The 22,447-nt window shown below is 40.8% G+C and overlaps 1 protein-coding gene across 1 annotated transcript; it reads left to right on the top strand.

The window, feature by feature from the left end:
• Positions 1-614: 614 nt before the first annotated feature.
• On the top strand, positions 615-21,036 carry DAPL1 (death associated protein like 1). The gene is made up of 4 exons (XM_024735983.1): positions 615-721; positions 8,640-8,727; positions 13,028-13,088; positions 20,754-21,036. The coding sequence occupies exons 1-4, from the start codon at positions 664-666 to the stop codon at positions 20,868-20,870; spliced, it is 324 nt and encodes a 107-aa protein (XP_024591751.1). The 5' UTR covers positions 615-663; the 3' UTR covers positions 20,871-21,036.
• Positions 21,037-22,447: the final 1,411 nt, after the last annotated feature.

Genomic DNA, 22,447 nt, shown 5'->3' with positions numbered 1-22,447 from the left:
CACAATTTGTAAAGAGTACATAGTACTCTCATGGCTATATCTTAATTTATTTAACTATCCCTCTCTATTTGGGGGTGTTCATGTGGATTCCAATCAATACTAAAAAGAAAATAAAAGAGAGAGAGAAATATATGATTACCATCCCTTGCAGAAATCTCTGTGCACATCCCCAATTTTACTTTCTTAGTGTAGATGCTTAAAATTGCAAAGACTGAGACAAAGGCATCACACTTTGTTTTGTAATTGCCTCCTCAGAAAACCAACTGATGTCTTGAAGCAAAGATCTTGTCTTGCCCTCCTTGTCACGCGAGTATATGACAAAACCTGTCACATTGTAGATGCACCATACAAACTCGATGGATAAATAGTTAGAAGAAGAATTCCACTGAGCTTGATCCTTTCCCCTTCCTCCTGTGAAGGAAAGAGTCCCCTTAGCTGTCTACCTTGACTTCTCAGATGAAGGGAATAATAAGAAAGTTTTCTTCTAAGAGAAAACTTGCCCCCAAAATGTAGGTTCCCAGAAAAGCTAGATGACAAGCCCTGTTGCTGCTCAGCAAAGCCCTTAAGGGACCCCGCCCCCAGCCCGTATAAAGCCAGGGTGCAGTGGGGCAGCCGCACTCAGCCTCCAGAGCGCCGGCACTGACCCTGGCCCTGGCACGCGCTATGGCAAGTGAAGTGCAAGTCCAGCTCTCCGCATTGAAAGGGGGGCATCCTCCTGCAGGTAGGCTGCCCACCTGCCCTCTGTCCTGCAGACAGCAAGACCCCTCAGCTGCTGCTGCCCCTCCTTCCATGCTGCGCCTTCCACAGAGGTGCCCCAACAGAGCAGAGACTCTCAACCTCCCCTTGTTCCTTTAACTTCCTCCAAACTGAGTTCCTCCTGTCTTTGATCCTTTTAGGCTTCTGTGTAAAAATCACCTGGGGATTTGTCAGGCCCGGTTGAATGAAAACCTAATTCTATGTGGGAGTACAAGGGATTGGGCGCTGGTGGAAAGGAGCAGGTGGTGAGCTTGGACCTTCCCTCCATGGCTGCAGGTTAGCAGCGACCCATTCACACCTGGAAGGTAATTTACTGCCATGGAAACATTCCTCCCTAGAGGTCCCAGCTTTCGGACTCAGTGTCCCGAAGATGCCTGTACGTCATCCGACTTCATACCCAGCCAATCCAGCTTCCACACTGAAGAGAGCAACCCAATTTTTCTCTCCCTTCTCAGGCTCTGGGGTCAGGCAGTGTGATCAGTAATGTCTTTTGTCTGTCACCAAGCTGAGGAGCACTTTTTAATAAGGACACTAGTGTGGGAGGGGTTGACTGGAAAAGGTAGCTATCAAGGCATTTTGCAAAACATCCACAGTTCTTTTCTTTTTGTAAAAAAGGTATGCTATTTATATCCACTCCCTGGAATATGGAAATTCGTTTTATTGTACTTAACCATATGTTCATATAGATTGGCTGAGGCATGCAGGCCTATTTTTAGCTGATTTGATGCTCTTTTAACTGCCTTTCTTCTTTTTTCCTTAAGAAATATCTCAACAACTTGACCTCTTTGTTCTTGCCTTTCTCCATTAGCAAAATTTATTTACTGGTATCATTCTTTGGCTCCTCTAAGCCAAGATGATTTCAGTCATCTTTGCTGCAGAGGGTGATGGCGGGTATAAACTTCACAAAGCATCAAAAACTGACACAAGGTTCAGTGGCTTTCTGGTGAGCAGCCCAGCCAAAGTCAGAATTGTTACTACTAATTCTGAGTTTCCACTTCTCAGCACCCTGTCCTGGTCTCCTGTGGCAGACTCCTGACTTTTTATGTTTGTCATTGGATTTAGGAATATTTAACATTATCTCTATTTAAAATTAATGATGCTAAATAATGATCAAGAACTATCGATGCAAATTATTAGAAGTTTCTACACAAGGACAAAAGAAAACGCCATTCTCTTCCCGCCACTTCCACCCCAATCCTCCGTAAAACAGTTCAGCTAACACTTGATTTGCCAAATGACGTTTATACACAAAGATCACAGGGATAAACTTAACCAAGTGAAAGTTTGAATGAAACCACCAGGAACTTTCTGTCTCCGCCACTAATGATTGCTAATTACTCTGTGTACATAGCCCACCATGACGCCATCAAGCATGTCCCAATGCCTCTGGTATGACAATTAATTATTATGAACTGTGACACTACAGATAAGAGGTTGGGGATAATTAGAATGGAGATGAAGGCAGACTTTTGCCTCCCCACTGAGAACAAGGGAACAAAGAAGCCTCATCCTTCAGCTTGTCTCGCTATATATTTTAAGTCTGAACCAGATAGCTACTGTACAAAATTGTATTTATAGAACAAAAATAATTCATTGCCAGAATTCCATTAAATTTCACCTGATTTTTATAGGCAATGGACAGGTCCATGAAAGTAGGACACAGACATGATGAAAGGTCTGTGAAAGGTCTGACATGGCCTTTGGAATCAGACAGTCCTGGATTTAAACCCCGCTTCCCTTCCACTTCTCTGAGCCTCAGTTTTCTCATCTCTAAAGCAGGCGGTAATAAATAACATTGATATTGTAAGGTTGTTATGACTGTTGAAGGAGATAACCTATGTAAGGTACCCAGCACATGAATGTTAATCCCTGTAAAATGCAGGCCTAGTAAAACACATAGCCATCAAAAGAAATGATTCTCCTCAATTGCAAGACCTCCTGATGTTTGCAGGCTGCATTCGGCACTACTGCAGTCATCAGAGCAGGAAGAAAATTGCAGTGGGAAAGATACATATGCCTGCTCCATCATGGTTAAAAATGAAACCGCTCCAAAGTCAGCCAGCTGTAACTTTCCCACCTACACAGGGGGTGCTTAGTGGGTTTTCTTTTATGTATATTAATATATTGTACCTCTGTGGATCCTGGCTATAAATTTATGCTGTAAAACAAGACTACATTAAACATGAGGCAGCCTGGGTTCTAGGAAGCTTAGCTTTTCTGCTAAGGATTTTCTGCTGCTTTGGTTTGCCTCGCTGTGAGTTTTTAAGAACTCCATTACCTGAACAGTCAAAAATGTGTGAGTAGAAGGTAATCCAAGGAAACCGAGTACATATGTGATGAACCAGAAAAAGCAGCAGTTCATGAGTTTTTGTATATTCCTTGCACTTTAATTTGTTTTAAGGCAAATGAGTCAGAGCCATCAAAGGGGTCACCACTGAGAACCCCCAGGGAGAATCTATTTTCTGGCTCATTAAAAAGACGGAAGTTTGGGGAGTGTATCCCCAAGGGTGAAACTAATGCAGAAAATGGGGAGGAAACCATAGCTGCAGAAGGGTTAGTATGGTTTTTTAAAAAGCAAACACCAGAGGCTTAATTCTCTCAACTCCAGTCTGCTCATGTCAACTTCTGGGAGTTGATCTGTGAGGTTCAACAGAGAGGTTACGAGACCCACTACCCCACAGGTCACAGGGACAGGGGTTTGATGACAAGAACGGCTGCCATTCACTCAATCCTGTGTGACTGGCACTGCACAGAGCCTTCTAGACACAGCACCAGTACTGCAGACTGATGATGTACCCTCGTCCTTGTTTCACAGAGGAGCAAACTGAAAGTCAGCAAGGTCGAGGGACGTGCCCAATGCCACATAGCTGGTGAGAAGGGGCAGAGACGTGACAGTGAAGTGGGCCCAGGTCAAGCCCTCTCCCTCTGAAGCCCTCTCTCCTTGCTTTTCCTGATGAGGGTCTTTTGTCTTGACTGACAGTTTAGAATATGCCAAAAACTCAACGGTGAATGCAAAGTAAGCGTTTTGCAAACATCTAACCTTTTAATTAAAATCTTCAAATGAACGTTCTAAGTCACAAGGCAGAGTTTGCCCAAACCTCTGTGGTGGTCAGCTTTTTCACACACATTCTCCACTGATTAATGAAGGAAAGAAGCTCTTGCATGGTGTTTGGTAGAGGGTAGTCAAGATAAAGAAAGATAAGCCTGCAAGAAAAATTGTGCAACATAGCATTCTAAACTCAGGGGTCAACTTTCGAAAAGTTATAAACTACAAAAGCAGCCACAAAATTATACCTCTTACTCAGAGATAGGAAAGCAAAGTTTCATTTTCTCCACATCAATGTAGATTTTCTAACGAAAGTATCCAAAACATCTCTCGCTTACATTTTAAAATCTCTAGTTCATTTTGCATATTGAAAGGACCTAAACATGGAATTATGTGATTACAGATTTTTTAAAATAAATTTATTTATTTATTTTTGGCTGCGTTGGGTCTTCGTTGCTGTACGCGGGCTTTCTCTAGTTGCGGTGAGCGGGAGCTACTCTTCTTTGTGGTGTGTGGGCTTCTTATTGCGGTGGCTTCTCGTTGCAGAGCATGGGCTCTAGGCACACGGGCTTCAGTAGTTGTGGCATGCGGGCTCCACAGTTGTGGCTCGCGGGCTCTAGAGTGCAGGCTCAGTAGTTGTGGTGCACGGGCTTAGTTGGTCTGAAGCATGTGGATCTTCCCGGACCAGGGCTCGAGCCCATGTCCCCTGCACTGGCAGGCAGATTCTTAACCACTGGGCCACCAAGGAAGTCCTTTACATTCTCTTTACATTTCTTTTGGGGTTTGTTTCTCTGAGTACACTATATTCTTTCAAAAGGGAGCGACATGATAGATTTTCTTTTGTAGGTAGGTGGGAAGAGTTAGAATCATAGTAAAGACCTTACAATAAAAATCATCTAGTTCAACTTCTACCAAATTCCCCAAAATCCTTCTAAAATATTCATGGCAGATACACTTCTTTTCTTTATTTTAACACACTAAGGGACCAGAGATATACTATTGAACTACGCAATCTTCTTCACTTTGATTAACACAGTTATATGTAGCCAGACTCTGCCTTTCTGGAACTTTCATTCTTTGCTTTCCATTCTCTCCTCTGGAAAAACATAAATATAAATAATAATAACTACTAATTATTAAGTGCCTACCATGTGCCAGCTGCTTATGTCACCTCTATTCCCTAGGACAACCTAAACAATCAGTATTATTCCCTTTTGAAGGATGCAGAAACTGAGCCTCAGAGGAGTTTATCTTGCCCAAGGTCACAGAGCACAGGAGGGGGTAGAGCTCTCTGACCCTAGATAACATTTCCTTACCAGTAAATCATTCCTCCTCCACAAGACAGCCCCTAAACTCCTTGAAGATGGCACCATAAGCTTCCCTTGAGTCTTTGCTTCCTCAGAAGCGATCTTTCCAGTTTTCCCAGTTCCTTGTCTGACACAGCTCCTTCTCCACTCTGGTTGCTCTCATCTGGACATTCTCTAAATTGTCTGTGCTCTTTCAAATGAGTGGCACAGAGCTTAACATTTCAAAGGTCTTCTCATTTTTAACTATTGCTTATTTTAACTATAACAAGTGTGCTTCTATAGTTGGCTATAATAACCAGTGGAAGAAAACGTGCAAAAACAAAAGCATCAGAGAAAACAAAAGGAACACTAATAGGAAAGTAATTATAGCACTCCATGTTTTAAAAGCATTTGTCACAAGGAGGATGAAAGATACTGCTGGGAGAGATACTGAAGGCTCAAGCTCTAGGTCTAGACCTATTGTGATTTGATTCCTCTTGGTAGAAGAGGCTATGAACCATACCACTCCTCGTACAGTGGCACACCCTTCTCAAGCAGCCTTCCAGAAAAAGCCACCCCTTGGTTTATTTCATCTCTATTCCAGGGCTATTCAGAAGGTGTTTCCATATTATTTCATTTCTGTTGCTGATTATTTTGTATGCCTTTTTTTCATGTGTGTGTGTGTGTGTGAATTTAAAGCAGACCATGTATGAAAATAGGATTTTTTCCTAGACTGTATCTAATATTACAGAATTCTAGTGAGACACCTTTATAATCAATAAAAAAAAACTTGGTGATTCAAAATGACCAAGTGGAGTTTATTCCATGAACACAAGAATGGTTTGATAGTAAAATATTCATTAATATATATTTATAAAATTTTTATCTATTAATATAATTAACCTCATTAAGGTGAAAAACCATATTATATACATGATGATAAAAAGGCATTGGATAAAATTCAACATGTGTTTGTAATTTTTTAAGCCCAATGAAACAGTAATAGAAAGATATTTCCTTAATATGATGAAAGAAATATATTTGAATATACATTATATATATTGTAAATATGTGTGTGTGTATATCCAACTAAGTATATACATTATACTTAATGGGAAAACACTAAAAGCAATCCATTAAAAATTAGGATGACAAAAAAAAAATTAGGATGACAAAGATGTCCATCATCACCACTATTTAATCTAGAGAAAGTAATATTATAATTATTTGCAGATTATATAAATTTTTTTTACCTGGGAAACCTAAGGGAGTCAACAAAAATATTATAAATAATAAGAGAATTCAATAAGATCTGGGTATAAAATCAATGATATTAATATAAGAACAACAATCTGTGAAAGCTATAATGGAAGAATAGACCCTCTCTACAACTACAACAGCAGCAACAAAGAGAAAATACTTAGGGGATAAACCTAACAATAAATCTGTAAGATTTATGTGAACAAGTTACTGAGGGACCCAAAAGAAAATGTAGAAAATGGAAAAGCATACCATGTTCTTGAATAGAGAGCAACCAGGAATATAAAGATATGAATTTTCCCTTAAAAAAAAAAAATCTATAAATCTAAAGCAAAACCATTAAAAAACTACCAGCAGGATTTTTTGGAGGAAATTGACAAACTGATTCAAAAGTTCATATGAAAAAATAAATAAGAATAGCTAATAAAATTCTGCAAAGGAAATGTAGCAAAGAAGGACTATCAGAATTTAAATATGCTAGGGACTTCCCTGGTGGTCTAGCGGTTAAGACTCCTCACTTCCACTGCAGGGGGCATGGGTTCGATCCCTGGTCAGGGAACTAAGATCCCACATGATGCATGGTGCGGCCAAAAAATAATTTTTTTAATATGTTATAAAGCTACAATCATTAAAATAAAGTTGTAATGGCATATAAACAGAGAGATTAATGGAACAGAAGTCCAACAGGACAAATGGACCAAAAATGTGAACAGTTTATAAAAGAAAATACAACTGGCTTCTGAAACACAGAAATAAGCTCAACTTTCAATAAAATATTAGAAAGGCAAATTACCTTTCTTTTTCTTATTGGTTGATAAAGCCAAACATTTTCTAGTTCTCACTGTTGCTTGAGATATAGGGAAACAATCACTGTCATTGTGGCTGGTGAGATTGTAAACTGGTGCAACCACTGTGAAGGGTGACTTTGGCAAGATTTAGCAAAATTTCAAATGCACATACTCTTAAGAATTAACAAGATCACTTCTAGGAATTTATCCCATGGATATACTTGCACTTGTGCAAAATTATGTATATGCAAAGGATATTCATTGCAGCGTTGTTTGTGATAGCAATGGATTAGAAACATCTAAAATGCTGCCATTTAAAAAAATATATAGGTATGTGTATAGAATGTCTATCGATGAATACATAGGGACTTGTTATCGTTAGCAGTATCTAGGGAGATGAACTGGAGGCTTAAAAATAATGGTAGAAGGGAGACTGCAGACCTTTCCATGATTTTTGAATTGTGTGCCTTATGCATGTACTATTACATAATCAAAAAAATTAATTAATAATAATTTTAAAATAAAAATGATGAAGTCAATTCACGAGGGCATTGAGAAATAGGTTTTCCTATTTTTCACTCTATTGGAGCCAGTTTTAGAAAATTGCCAATCTGACATTTCCATAAAAAGAATTAACAGGTTCAAACAAATCAACGTCCATTTAGCTTTTCCTCATTTGAGCTTGTCAGATTTCAGATGTGCAAATTTCCCAGGAACAGAAAACAGTATTTGCTTTGACTTGCAATCTGAAATGGGCTGCTCCTTTTCAAAAGTTGATTTCATCTGACATTGTTAAACACTTGAATTGCTGTTAGGTCATCTGTAGCCTAATTAACACTAATTGATCTCTTGAATGGCAGGATTATTAATGCAGTTTAATTACTCATTAGAACATCCGAGCTCCTCCAACATCGGAGGTTTGGGGTCTGGGATGGAAGGTGGGCATCTGGTGGGATCAGAAGCATCTCTCTTGAATTAAATGCCTGTTACCACCACATGCCCTGACTTTGGCTCATTCTTCAATCTAGCTTTTGAAAGCTTTGGTTGAAAAAAAATCTTGCAAGCCTTGCACTTTAATCTTGTGGGAAAACAGAAGGGTCACATTGGAATTGTCGGTTGCTGTCATGAAGAATGTAATTGGTTTGATAATAAGAAAAAAACGTTTTTCAGTAAAATGCCTAAGGGAATAAATTGTTATCTCTTCTCCAAATCGAAGGTGTAAACACCTCTGCCTTTTTTAGCCTCAGGTCCCCCTCTCGGAACACAGACAAGCAAAAACCTTAGCCCTTCTCTCCTTCCCACCTTGTTTGCCCAAAATATTTTTTTCTTCTGTTATGCTAGGTCAGGGTACTTTTTGATTATGTTGTTTTAGATTAAAGTTTAGCTCTTCGAAAAGTTCTGAAATTCTTCAAATCTACAATAAATTCATACCTTGAATAACAAAGCAAACTTTCTCTTGCTGCCCTAAATATGACTCCCTTGTTGATGCTTATTTGTTTATAGTGAAAGCTGGAGGAAAGCGAATTTCCAAAAAACAAGAAATTGGCCTCTTGGAGAGACACACCAGGAAAACGGGATTAGAGAAAACAAGGTAGGGGACTACTTAATTTCTTTTCCTTCTTCATCTTGATTTTTAAGTGACTCTACTGCCAGAAGTCAGAGGCTTCGCTGGATCTTAGGACAAACCAAGGCTCCCTAGGCACTTACTAACCAGAGTTAGAGGCAGCTGGCATGGTGGGGTGAGGTAGGGGTGGGGGTCAGCATGGGAGAGGGGGTTAGCTACCCTCTGGAGGACTCTCTCTGCCCATCCTCCTCTTCCCTGCAGCCAGCGCAACTGCCTCCTGCTTAAAAAGCAAGGTCCTGAATACATCCAAACAGGACTCACATCCCTGTATCTTATTTTCACCTTCGCCTTTAAAGTACTGTCCCTAAGCTGGCCTTGTGTTTGTAATATGCTTTCTGCTGAAGCAAATCTGAATTAAAAATAAATGTGCTTTTATTTTAAATTCCTCACTCAATTATTTAGAAAATAATGGCCACTGTATTTGGCACATCTGGAAGGAATTTGGATATGGAGGTTGTTTTCTCCCTGCTCCTTCCGCAGTAACCTTGACACACTGCACCTTTCTCAGAGCTAAGCAGAGAGCCGTGGACTGGATCTCATGTACAAATGGCCCAGCCCCTCTATGCCTTGGGTAAGAAAAATAGTGCCTTCAAAAAGAAGTGAACATGTGAAACTAGCTCCTCCAAGTAGAGGCGCTTCAGAGCCTATTTCAGGATGGTTTCCATAGGTGAGCTCATGAGTGACTCAAAAGGAGTGAAATAGAGGATGCTCAGATACATCCTTAAGAGTTAAAATGGTAACAGTCTCAGAAAGAAAGCGTGGAGGGAAATAGGCTATGGAATTTCTCGGGGCTTTTTCTTTCTGTATAAAATTACTTTTTAGATCACTTTAAAAGTTTCTTCTCAATTTCTGGGAAGGAAATTTTTTGAGGATTTTTCTACTTTAAAATGAAATACTCTGGGCTTCCCTGGTGGCACAGTGGTTAAGAATCCTCCTGCCAATGCAGGGGACATGAGTTCGAGCCCTTGTCCGGGAAGATCCCACATGCCGTGGAGCAACTAAGCCCGTGCGCCACAACTACTGAGCCTGCACTCTACAGCCCCCGAGCCACAACTACTGAAGCCCGCGTGCCTAGAACCCACAAGCCACAACTACTGAAGCCCGTGCACCACAATTACTGAAGCCCACGTGCCTAGAGCCCGTGCTCCGCAACAAGAAAAGCCACCGCAATGAGAAGCCTGTGCACCACAATGAAGAGTAGCCCCCGCTCACCACAACTAGAGAAAAGCCCATGCACAGCAACAAAGACCCAACGAAGACCCAACGCAGCCAAAAATAAAATAAGTAATAATAATAAAATATAATAAAATCAAAATATAAGAATTAAAATTTAAACAAATGAAATACTCTATCCAAAATATATAAAGAACTCATACAACTCAGTAGCAGGAAAGCAAACAAGCCAGTTTCAAACTGTGCAGAAGATTTAAATAGACATTTTTCCAAAGAAGATATACAGATAGCCAACAGGTATATGAAAATGTACTCAACATTATTAATCATCAGGGAAATGCAAATCAAAACTACAATGAAACATCACCTTACATCTGTCAGAATGGCTATTAACAAAAAGTCAAGAAATACCAAGCTGTGTCAAGGACTTGGGAAAAAGGGAACCTCTGTGCACTGATAGCTTGTAATACACATTGGTACAGCCCCTGTGGAAAGCAGTATGGAGTGTCCTCAAAACATTACAACTACAACTACCATGTGATCCAGCAATTCCAATTCTGAGTATTTGTCTGAAGAAAATGAAACCCTAACTTGAAAAGATACATGCACCTCCACATTTATTGCAGCATTATTACAGTAGCCAAGACATGGAAGCAACCCAGCTGTCCATCGACAGGTGAATGGATAAAAAAATGTGATACACACACACACACACACACATACATACACACAGAGGAATACTGTTCAGCCATAAAAAAGAAGATCCTCCTGCCACTTGTAACAACGTGGATGGACACTGAGGGCATTATATTAAGTGAAATAAGTCAGAGAAAGACAGTGCCATATGATCTCTCTTGTATATGGAATCTAAGAAGAAAAATAAACAGGACAACAACAGCAAAAACTCGAGCTCATAGGTGCAGAGAGCAGATTAGTGGTTGCCAAAGCTCGGGGGAGAGGGGATTGGTGTCTGGGGTAGAAAATGGATGAAAGAGGTCAAGAGGCACAAACTTAGAGTTATAAAATAATTAAGACCTGGGGATGAAATTATAGCATGATGACTATAGTTAATGATACCATATTGTATATCTGTAAGCTACTAAGAGAGTACAGCTTAGAACTTCTCATTACAAGAAAAAACATTTAACTATGTATGGTGAGGGATGTTAACTAGACTTATTGTAGCGCTCATTTTGCAGTATATACAAATATCAAATCATTGTGTTGTACACCTGAAGCTAATGTAATATTATATGTCAGCTTCTCTGGCCTCTCCCGTTGCGGAGCACAGGCTCCGGACGCGCAGGCTCAGTGGCCATGGCTCACGGGCCCAGCCGCTCCGCGGCACATGGGATCTTCCCGGACCGGGACACGAACCTGTGTCCCCTGCATCAGCAGGCGGACTCTCAACCACTGCGCCACCAGGGAAGCCCTATAGCTCAATTTTTAAAAATTTGCCCCTTTGGCATTAAGCTTTTGTTTCTTCTGAATCAGAAAATAACTATCGCATAATTAAAGCAAAGCTGTAAGTCCTCAAGGGTGGGAGTCACATATTATTTATCTCCTGACCCAGCATCTAGGACAGTTCCTAGAACAGAGAAAGCACTCTGTAAATGACGTCACACTGTCGTTGAATTGCCAGCTGGTTAACTTCAGAAACCTATCCTGCTGCTAAAACCTGACTCAAGTGTAAGCCCTGTTTAGTGTGACACCGCTAAACACGCCTGGGCCAGGGGCTCAGGAGCTAGAGTCATAGCTTGGAAATGACCTTCTAGTTGGCAGCCATGGACAAGTCATCCGCTTCTTTGCACCTCAGCAAAAGGGACTTACTGTTAATTCTAACATCAGGTGAACACTGCAGGAAGAGGAGCTGCCTAGAGAGTCATAAAGTGCTGACTGGAACCCTCTTAAAAAAAATTCAGGGCTTCCTTGGTGGCGCAGTGGTTGAGAGTCCGCCTGCCGATGCAGGGGACACGGGTTCGTGCCCCGGTCCGGGAAGATACCACGTGCCGTGGAGCGGCTGGGCCCGTGAGCCATGGCCGCTGAGCCTGTGCGTCTGGAGCCTGTGCTCCGCAACGGGAGAGGCCACAACAGTGAGAGGCCCGCGTACCGCAAAAAAAAAAAAAAACAATTGTTTTCTAATAGTCATTAAAAGATGGGAATTGGACCACTACAGAACTTAAAACAGCAGAAAAATACTCTTTTGTCCTGTTTACCAGGGATAGATATAGGTATGTGGAAGCTGAATCTTATAGAATTGGAGGACCATGTTAAGGAAAAATAATACAAAATTACAAATATGAAATGGCTCGGGTCCCTCCCAGGGCCCTGAAAGGAGACTGTGCAGTGAGAGGCCCTGAAGCTTCCCTAGCTCCCCCATGAGTCACCTCTGCTCTTTATATCTGCTTTGTGAATGTTTGCATGGATAGGATGTCCTCCTTTTTGTGGACAGGCACCTCCTTATATCTTCTAGGAGAATAGCTTTTGAAAAATACAGCGTAGAAAATAAATTTCTAAGCATCCTCAATCTGTGTCCATACCCCAATAACGTCTACTAACCAACACAAACCATCCAGAAACAAGTATGCCACGCGCAGAGTTCCCTTCCAGAAATTGCACTGTAAACTCAGCCCTGATTGAAACTGTCCCAGCAAATGACTTGGCCCGAGAAAGAAGCCAGACACAGACGAGTCCCTGCCGTACGGTACATTTTATGATATACAAATAAAGTCCAGACTAACATATGGGGCTGTAAGTCAGGGTAGTGATTATTCTTAGGGGCAACTGGTTTGACTACTGTTACAAGTTTGTGAATGTTCACCAGCCTGTACATTGATAACATGTGCACCTTTCTGCATGTATGCTGTACTTTGATGAAAAGTTTAAAAATATTAATTATAATGAGTTGGCCTGCAAAGCTTGTTGTAGTACATGGGCATACAGAGTAGGACTTTTTTTTTTTTTTTTGTCTTCCAGAAGTAGCCAAGCAGAATGAAAGCTTAAAGGCCAAGTAGAAAACCCTCTGTAAAAATGGCTTAGCCTCTTTAGTGGGAAAGTTTCCATTTCTATGTGAAGTTTCTTTTCATCTTCACAGTGCCATTGCAAATGCTGCCAAAATACAGACGACGGATGCCCTGAACGATATGCTGGAGAAGGTGAGCCGTGGGTGAGGTACATTACGTGACGCTCCCAGCCAGTATTCACTCAGCCGATCGGGCTGCATGGGTGAATGAGCTGATGACCACTGGGGTGTTTTCCAACTCAGAGGTTTGATGTCCTTGTGAAAGAATCTGCTCTCAGTTCAAGGAACACGAAGTGGTTTTGATGAGAAAAGCTGATGCTCCCAAATTCCTAGTGTCTATTTAATAAATCATTTCAAAAATAAGATAGTAAATTAAGCAAGAATCATGATGCCAAACTGGCAGAACTTGACGTTGCCATCCCAAATATTTATTGGAAACGCTGGCCTGTTGTTATAAAAAAAGGCAGCCTGTGTATTGGGAATTCAGCCCTTTTTGAACTTCCTCCCCACCACTGCACTCCCAACAGGAAATGTTTGATTTGAGGCCAGGGTGTGTGGTGGAGGGTTGCCCATTTTGGGGCTGGAGGAAGCCTGGGCACTGGCTGACTTTATCTAGTAAAGTCTATTTATGAAGGTGGTTGACCATTGCTATTTTTATTTCCGTATCTTGAATTCTTTCTAAATAGCTCAGGAAACTCAGAAAATTCTTCCCACGTAGACAGTGGTTTAGTTTTGGATTCAATCTTTTGTTTTTAAATGTTGTAAGTGAGCTGAGTGAGGGTCCTTATTCTACTTCTAGGGGGTGGGTGCATTGAATTCAGGCATTGAAGGACCACTCTTTCTGCGGCCCCCATATATATTGAAGAGACAGGACTGGGCGGGTGTCCTTTGCAGAAGGAAGACTTGCTGTTATTACCAAAATCAGGGGTCTGAAAAAGATTAGAGTAGTAAATGTGCAGCTAGACTTCTGAGACCCCTGTTTAGCACTGGCTTCTCCACTTGCTACCTAAGGTCTAGAGCAAGTTACTGATCCCGTGCCTCTGATTCGTCATTTGTAAAATGAAGATAAGGAAGAGGATATATATACTTCAGATGGCTGTTGAGTGGGATCAATGAGGTTCACCCACAGGAAGTTCTTAGAACAGTGCCCGACACAGAGCAACCTGCCTGCATTCTCTGCTCTAATTAGTAACATCTGTTTCATGGCAATGAAAAGAAAAGGTGTGTCTGAAACCCATGAGGCAAGTAGTATCAGGCAAGATATTAATGAAAGACGAAAGCTACAGAGCCTTCTCATGTAGGGGGGCTTGGTTCTCCCATCAGATAGATCGGAAGGGGTGCGATCATAAGTGACTCTTTGCCTTCCTGACTTTAGAAGAAGGTCAGGGATGGATGATGACCTGCCACACACATTCTCTGGCCCATGCCCACTAAACGCTTCTTCCTCAGGGGCAATAGAATGTCCACAGTAAGTAGAGCTAAGTGGAATAGATATATTCCTCTAGAATATATGTTAACCCAAAATAAAATGTTTACAGAGAGTGGTCAGTAAAGGTTGATGATGCTGTACTTTAGGTATGATGCCAGAGCCTTTATTGTTTTTTATAGACACATGTGCATATGTCTATGACATAAAGGTTCTTTCCCTTTCGTATTGTTCTTTCATATCACTTCTGAATCTCAAAGATAAACAGAAGAATCAAATAACAACAACAATAAGTTGTATTTAGAAATCATAAGAAAATATTGAGTTGGCGTGCTGTTACAAATATTTTTAACAGCAATTGTATCTTTTTTTTTTTAAAGCCGCTTTAACACTTAGCTCCATGTCTACTGGCGTAGGTCCATGGCTAAGACTGCATAGATTACTGGTTAGAACAGGTTCTGGCATTCTGGCGTCAGATATCAGGTGCCTGGGTCCTATGCTGACTCCGTCACTTGCTAGCTGTGTGTCTTTGGGCAGGTTTCTTCATTTCTCTGTGCTTCTGTTTCCTCATATGTAAATGAGAATATGGTTTATACTATCCACTTCACGAAGATGTTGTGAGAATAAAATGAAGGTATAGAACATGTGTAAAGGACTCAGCACAGAGCCAGACACAGTTAGCCTGCAGTAAGTGTTAGCTTCTATTCCCAAGGAGATATCCTACAGGGCATCACTTGGAATCCAGGCAAAGGATAAGAGACCAGCAATAAAATCAAGTCCCAAGATTACCATAAGTCACTGCCTTGAATATGGAAGTTGGTGGTATCCACATGGTCCCTTACAGCTAAGAAAAATCTTCCCTGAATCCATAATTCAACCTGAAGCATAATAGGATTTCATAATAAAAAAGGTCAACCTGGGGTGGAAAGACCAATGCCTTTTAAGAAATAGATCTGCTGAGATCAGTGGTTGCCAGAGAGTGGGAGGAGGGGTTGACCACAGAGTGACAGGAGGGTATTTTGGGGGGTGAAGGAACGGTTCTATATCTTGACTGAGGTGGTGGTCACAGATGGTATGCACTTGTGAAAACCCATAGAACTAAACACTAAAGGGGGTGTCTATTTTACTGTACATAAATTATACCTTAATTTTTTAATGAAAAGAAATGCATAACTAGCAGCAATGAAGACCCAACGCAGCCAAAAATAAATAAATTTAATTTTTAAAAAAGAAATGCATAACTATACAGCCTAACATAAAAAAATAAGACATATAAAATATAGAGATTTAGGGTTTCCCTGGTGGCGCAGTGGTTAAAAATCCACCTGCCAACGCAGGGGACACGGGTTCGAGCCCTGGCCCGGGAAGATCCCACGTGCCACGGAGCAACTAAGCCCATACGCCACAGCTACTGAGCCTGTGCTCTGGAGCACACTAGCCACAACTACTGAGCCCGCGTGCCACAGCTACTGAAGCCTGTGCGCTCTACAGCCCGTGTTCCACAATGGGAAGCCGCCACAATGAGAAGCCACCGCAATGAGAAGCCCACGCACGACAAGGAAGTGTAGCGCCTGCTTTCCACAACTAGAGAAAGCCCGTGCTCAGCAACGAAGATCCAGCACAGCCAAAAATAAATAAATGTATTAAAAATATTTATAGAGAGAGAGATATAGATATCTGATGATAAATTTTCATCTGCATTACAATGATTTTCCCAACAATATATATTGTCATGAAGATCTAACAATATACAACTGGCCAGAAGAAATATAGTAGCAGAAATGAGGGTCATAGCCTCTGCATTTATTAACATTCCTTCATGCCCTCAGCTAGAATTATGTCTAGTTCCTAGAACCCATGTTAATTCCCATACCAGTTTAAGAACTTAGAGTCCAAAACAGTGAGAGTTATAGCCCTATTCATAGGAGCTCAGCAACCATTCAATCATGGCAGGAAATTTCTATCCGTATGCCAATCATGTCTGGATACCCTACTTTAAAGCCAACCAAGGGTTTAAGATTTGGGAGATTGGAAAACAATTCCCAAGAGGTTGGAATTGTACAAATCTAAGTGGGAAGCAACCTAAAATTTTCCCTCCCACTCGTTCCCCCACTCATCTCCACACAGACTTCACTCCCCACTACCTTTCAAGGTAGGTAGGACCCTCCCTTCTTCTCTAGTCAGTCTTTCTCACCTCTTCCAGCCCTAAATGCTGAGAGAATTCATGTTGCCCACTGACAGGCCACATCATGTGTTTATTCCTGTAGAAGAAGGGTTGTATAACCCCAAAGCTCTCTAAGATAAAAATCTAGGAGACCTGGTCTTAGACCAAGTTCCATCTACCCCTCAGAGTCCCGTAGCTCCCCTGAGATCTACGATTGCTCGTTTACTGAATTATTTTAAGGCAAGGAATGAGAGAGAATGATACTGCCTAATATATTCATTCTCTCGATAGTTACAGAAGTTAAGTTTGGCAATAGTTGTGAAGCTTCTCCCAACATAAAAGTATCCAGTTAAACCATTAGTAACGGGGCTGGGTTATAGTGCAGACGGGGGTGGAGTGTTGAAGCCTAGTTGAAGCCTAGTTAAATTGGGGCCACTTTTCAAGCTGCCAGCTATGTCACCAGGGCCAAGGTTAGTGAGATGTATGTGAAATGGGATCCTGGGGGAAGGGAAACTATCAAAGGCATCTGCACATCTAAAAAGGTTTCTTTTGTTCTGTGTAGGATGATCCTTGAATTTCGTTGACTCAAGCTGAATGTTTTGTTTTAAGCACTTTGCTTAACGGGGTGTGGAAATCTAAGTGCCAACCTTCAAGTTGGAAGTTAACACCCTTCAAAGATGAATGGAAGAGCTGCCAGTCTTCTAATACCACCTGACTTCAGGCTCTAAAACAAAACCTGCCACTGACTTTTTAATTTCTAGAATTTCTTTCATAGCTCTAATCATAAAGACTTTTACCATACTTCTTTGACTTTTTCTCTGAAACGAAAAACGTAGGCTCTGAGGTCACGACTACCCAAAATGAAGGTAAATTCTCAATGTGGAAGTTTCTATTGATCTGCTTTTCAAGTTCAATATTTTGTCCCTTATGGGATGGAGCCACAGCCAGGAAGAATCCTTACACATATCCTTCTTTCTCTTGTGGGGTTAACCTAGATTCTTTTACCCTAACGAGTCAGACAAACACCTTTCATTCTACAAACCCTATCATTTTACAAAGATTAACGATGAAAAATCCAAAGTGTCCCCAAAGTTAAGATGTCAGACTAAAGCACAAGTTGTAGGTTAGAAACCTATTCCTACTTATTTCTGGTCTGGACTTGAATATAAAATGTTCCTATCGCCATTGGTTTAAAATCTACAGGAAAGAATCGGGGCATTTAGTGATTGACTATTATTTACAGTTCCATCATCTGAAGGTAGACCCTTTGTAGACTCTCCACCCACAACCCCCAAGTCTTTCTATATTAGGATGCTACTGATTGAGGGGGTGGGGTGTTTGAGAAAGAGAACTTGACTCTCTGGTTGTATTTTCACCTGTCCCTATAAAGCCCTTACCCTCTGCAACTTGTACATTTGTAATTTAATAATTATGGGCAGTTTATCTAAGGCTCTTATCCTTGTCGGAATTGTTTCCACTATTTTCTCAATCCTGTTGATTTTTTTCCCCCTAAATTTTGCCAGACCAGTTCACAGATGGCCAACAGCCCCCAGGGGCGGTCTCCCATTCATTCTGATCTGTGGCATTCCTCTTTTGAGACGCAGTTGAGCAGAGCTTTTACAACCTCAGTTAAATGCCTTAGTTGAAAGGTAGCCCCTAACCCTTGTGCATTCCTGGTGAGAATGTAAAATGGTGTAGCCACGATAGAAAACAATATGGCAGTTCCTCAAAAAATTAAATATTGAATTACTGTATGATCTAACAATTTTACTTCTGAATATATAACCAAAAGAATTAAAAGCAGAAATTTGAAGAGATATTTGTGCAACAGTATTCATGGCAACATTATTCACAATAGTTAAAAGATGGAAGCCACCCAAGTGTCCATCAGCATATGAATGGATAAACAGAATGTGGCCTCTATACATGCAATGGAATATTGTTCAACCTTAAAAAGGAAGGAAATTCTGACACATACTACAACATGGATAAATCTTGAAGACATTGTGTTAAATGAAATCAGCCAGACACAAAAGGACAAGTATTACATGCTTTCACATTTATGAGATACATGAAGTAGTCAAATTCATGGAGAGAGAAGGTAGGATGGTGGTTACCAAAGGCTGGCAGAGGAGGTAATGAGGAATTATTCTTTAATGGGTACAGAGTTTCAGTTTGGTATGATGAAAAAGTTCTGGAGATGGATGGTAGTGATGGCTATACAACAATGTAAGTGTATGTATTGCTGCTAACCTGTGTATTTAAAAATTGTTGAAATGGTAAATTTTATGTTTTATCGCAATTTTTTAAATGATCAAAACATGTAGCCCCTGAATTGCGCAGATAACCCTGGAAATGATCACCTTTCCCACCTCCACCCACCATCACTCTGACACCTTAAGAGCAACGATCAACATTGTGGTTTTCTCTCTTCTTTCTCACCTTGTCATCTTGCCCCATCCATCTCACCTTGGCTAATTGTCCAGATTTCTGTTATATCAGAATTATTTGTTCATTTCCTTTCTCACCCTCCTTTACCTTACATTTGACTTTAAGTAACTTGCCAAGTAGGTCTTCCTACCTGTAATCTCTTGAATGTGATTTAGAGCTAACCTGAAATAATCCATCTGTTTTAGTTGACACTAAAGACACCTAGTCTGGAAGAAAACTACTGAAGTCAATGACCTCTTAAGTTTCCTTCTGGTTCTAACGTTAAAAGAAAAACGAAACAAAACACTCTGCCCTTACCACACTATAAAATGTATGTCATGTGGCCCAATGATATCTGATCTGACAAAAAAATAAATCAGCAGCTCTTTTGTTAGATTGTAAAATAATACTTATAACCAATACCTCAATTATGTTTCTTCCTTTCTGCTAGAATGCCAGCATAGACCGTCCTTGGGTTTAATTATTACATAACTTTTACCTTCTCATTGTAAAAGAAAACTTTTAGAGAAACAAAGGCAAAGTAAAGAAAAAGACTAGGAATTGCCCATAATTCTACCCCTCAGAGATAATCATTGTTAACACTTCAGTGTATATTCTTCCAGTATCTTTAATTTTTTTAAGACCAAGAAGAAAGAACTTTCTGGAGCCAAGTTTCACATGAAAGGGAATGCTGTGTGCTCAGAGCTTAGGGACATTTGAGAAGTGATGTAAGGTACATATGTTTTCCCTGGCTTAGAAGAGCCCAAACAAACCATAAACAGTGATGTTTGGGGTCATGAACAGTTTATCTCCCCTTTTATTTGAGTGTCAAGGCAAGGGCATCTAAGTTCAATAGTGATAAATTAAATTCCTGGTGAGTTGGGGCATCCCTTCCTTGCTGGCTAGGGAAGGTGTTCTTAGGTACCTTTATACTGAATCAGTGGGCTTGAAAACCAAGAACTGGAATGGAACCGAAAGGCCTCTGGGTCCAAATTCTCCTCCTAGGAAAACTATGCCTGAAAGACTTGCAACATTGGGCATCCTTTCCATCTTAAGCTGTCCTTAATGTAAATTCCATAAGGTCTCTTGGTTCCATATGAAATTCCTCTTATTGTCAAAGTCTCAGTCTGTGTTAATTTAAATCTATTTAAGCTCATTTCCTCATAGATATCTTCTGCAGAGATGACTAGTGAGAACTTTTGTTACCTGAAGCTAATAAGTCATTCCTCAGCCTTCTCTTTACCAGACCGTTTATTTGAACCTCATAAAATGGCCAGTTTCACATACTTCAACCTAAAAATCCCCTAACTTCTTTCAGAGGTTCTTTATTTCTGATCTTCTGACATCCGAGGCGTTCTTCCTCCCCACCCCAGGACCTTCTTCAGTGTCCCCATAGCCTTCTTAGCATATGGTGTTCCGTATATGCATAGTATATATGCCAGAATAAATTCTAATATTGGAGGACTGATGAAAATATTTCTACCTTTAAAAATGTCACTTCAAAACATATATATATATATAATTTATATAATTACCTTATATATAATATATTTTATAATTTTAAAAAATTAGAAACACACTAATGAGGGAAAACCCAGGTTAACAAGTATATCCATGGATACAGAGCTAGAGGTGGTATGCAAAAAAAAGATACTATCAAAGAAGTAAACAAAACTGTGAAATTCCTCTGACCAGCTGTTTTGTTTTCTGCTACTTTAATACTTTATGACCCAAAAGATCCAATATGCTCATTTTTTTTCTTTCCTCCTCACCTTTAGCTCAGCCATAAATTTCCAGCAATAATGCACATGGCACATCAAAAACCCAGACCTGCTCTGGAGAAGGTCACTCCACTGAAAAGGATCTACATTATTCAGCAGCCTCGAAAATGTTAATCTGGGATGTAAAACACAGCCATCTAGCCAACTGCCTCTAATATCTGAGGGCTTAGCAAAAAGGACTGACTTTCCACAGGCCTAGTGCACTTTCTTGGTAAATAAAACAGCTTTTATGTCTTCTCTTCTGACTTTAGGTAATAAAGCATCCGAAATTGCAAATCCAGTTCATTCCTGGGCCTCATTTTGGTCCTAGTCAGGATCCCATTGATGTTTACGTGTGTAATTTTGTTGAATAAGTGGAGAATCTAGAATACTCGACTACCCGCTCCACCTCCCTGGATAAGCTCTTTTCTCCTTGATGTGGACCGAGTGGTTTCACCCACAGTGAGTTCTCCCTGAAGGCAAAGGTTAGAAAGTGGTACACTGAGCCTTGCAAAGGCCAACGTTCTATGCAAACGTAAGGAGTGATTCTTCTCAGTGTGTTTGTATAACATGCTCAAGTTTTCACTTGAGGTGAAATGTCTTTTCCATTTTCCCACATAAATACATAGTTTGTGTTTAAGGTTTGGTAAGGGAAAATGAAAGTATTAGATTTATTACAGACATATTCTCTTCTGCAAAGCAATCAAGGTCGGAAAGTAGAATTCTAGTTTCAAGGGGAGATTTACTCAGGGCCTCCCACAAAGTTGATGCTCTAGAACTGAGGGCCCCTGATGCTACAGGACATTGTGGTTGGGGTATAGAAGTTGGTGTTAACTGGAGGTGGAGGTGAGAGGGAAACCTGCTGTAGCTCTTCTACCCTCCGACACACACACACACACACACACACACACATACACACACACACACACACACACACTTCATATGCTCACAGGTGAATAGCCAAGAGCATCCTCAGGTGACAGTAGGGGACAAACACATTTTTTTCCCACAGAAGTTAGCTGCCACTCATAGTTCCACCATTCTGCACCTCTAACTAATAATGCTATCCAACAGTCAGCATTTCTCTCTACCCAAGGAAGGGGTCAGCACTCCAGCCCATCATTTTACAGGTTGACAGCCCTTGGAGTATGACCTGATGCCAAGACTATCTCTGATTCCTGGAAATCCAAAGGCATCTGGCGAAGGCCCAGTGGTCATGACGTTGCACCCCACCTCCTCTCCTGAATTGTTTGACTCTTTTCAGGATTAAGAGAACCCAAGTCCAGCTTCAGTCAGCGCCAGCATGAATCAATAAGACAGTCCTGACCACCCCACGCTGGCTTAGCTCAGTTCGCAGTCCTCTGGGACTATTGTCAGAAATATTCCAAAAAGGTAAATGTTGCAAGGCAAATAAATGCACAGAAGTTCAAGGTCAGCCATCACTTCCCAGGGGACAGTAGCAAAGTATAAGCCAGATGGTGGGTACTAGGTATAACATTGGACTGTGATAAGGAAACTGGGGTTCTACTTCTGACACTTACTAGGTCATAAACCTCAAGCAAGCCACTCAAGCTTTCTGATCCTTGTCATACAAGCATAAGAACATCTGCCCCCTCAGTTGAACCCTCGGAGTAGCATAATGGGAAGAAGACAAAATGGACACAGGGATTTGTAATAAGCCATTTAAAGGGTATTGAGAGCAAGGTGATACC

The sequence above is a fragment of the Neophocaena asiaeorientalis genome, unplaced genomic scaffold, assembly GCF_003031525.2.
Source record: "Neophocaena asiaeorientalis asiaeorientalis breed wild unplaced genomic scaffold, Neophocaena_asiaeorientalis_V1.1 scaffold72, whole genome shotgun sequence".
In the NCBI taxonomy this organism is placed as follows: Eukaryota; Metazoa; Chordata; class Mammalia; order Artiodactyla; family Phocoenidae; genus Neophocaena; species Neophocaena asiaeorientalis.
Note: the sequence above shows the minus strand (reverse complement) of the source record. Positions and strands in the feature narration are given on the sequence as shown.

Bases quoted from the DNA above. Each gene is read 5' to 3' on its own strand.
- DAPL1 (XM_024735983.1), top strand. From the start codon at position 664: ATGGCAAGTGAAGTGCAAGTCCAGCTCTCCGCATTGAAAGGGGGGCAT. The intron at 722-8,639 runs GTAGGCTGCCCA...ATTTGTTTATAG, and splicing joins AGGGGGGCATCCTCCTGCAG to TGAAAGCTGGAGGAAAGCGA. The intron at 8,728-13,027 runs GTAGGGGACTAC...TCATCTTCACAG, and splicing joins ACGGGATTAGAGAAAACAAG to TGCCATTGCAAATGCTGCCA.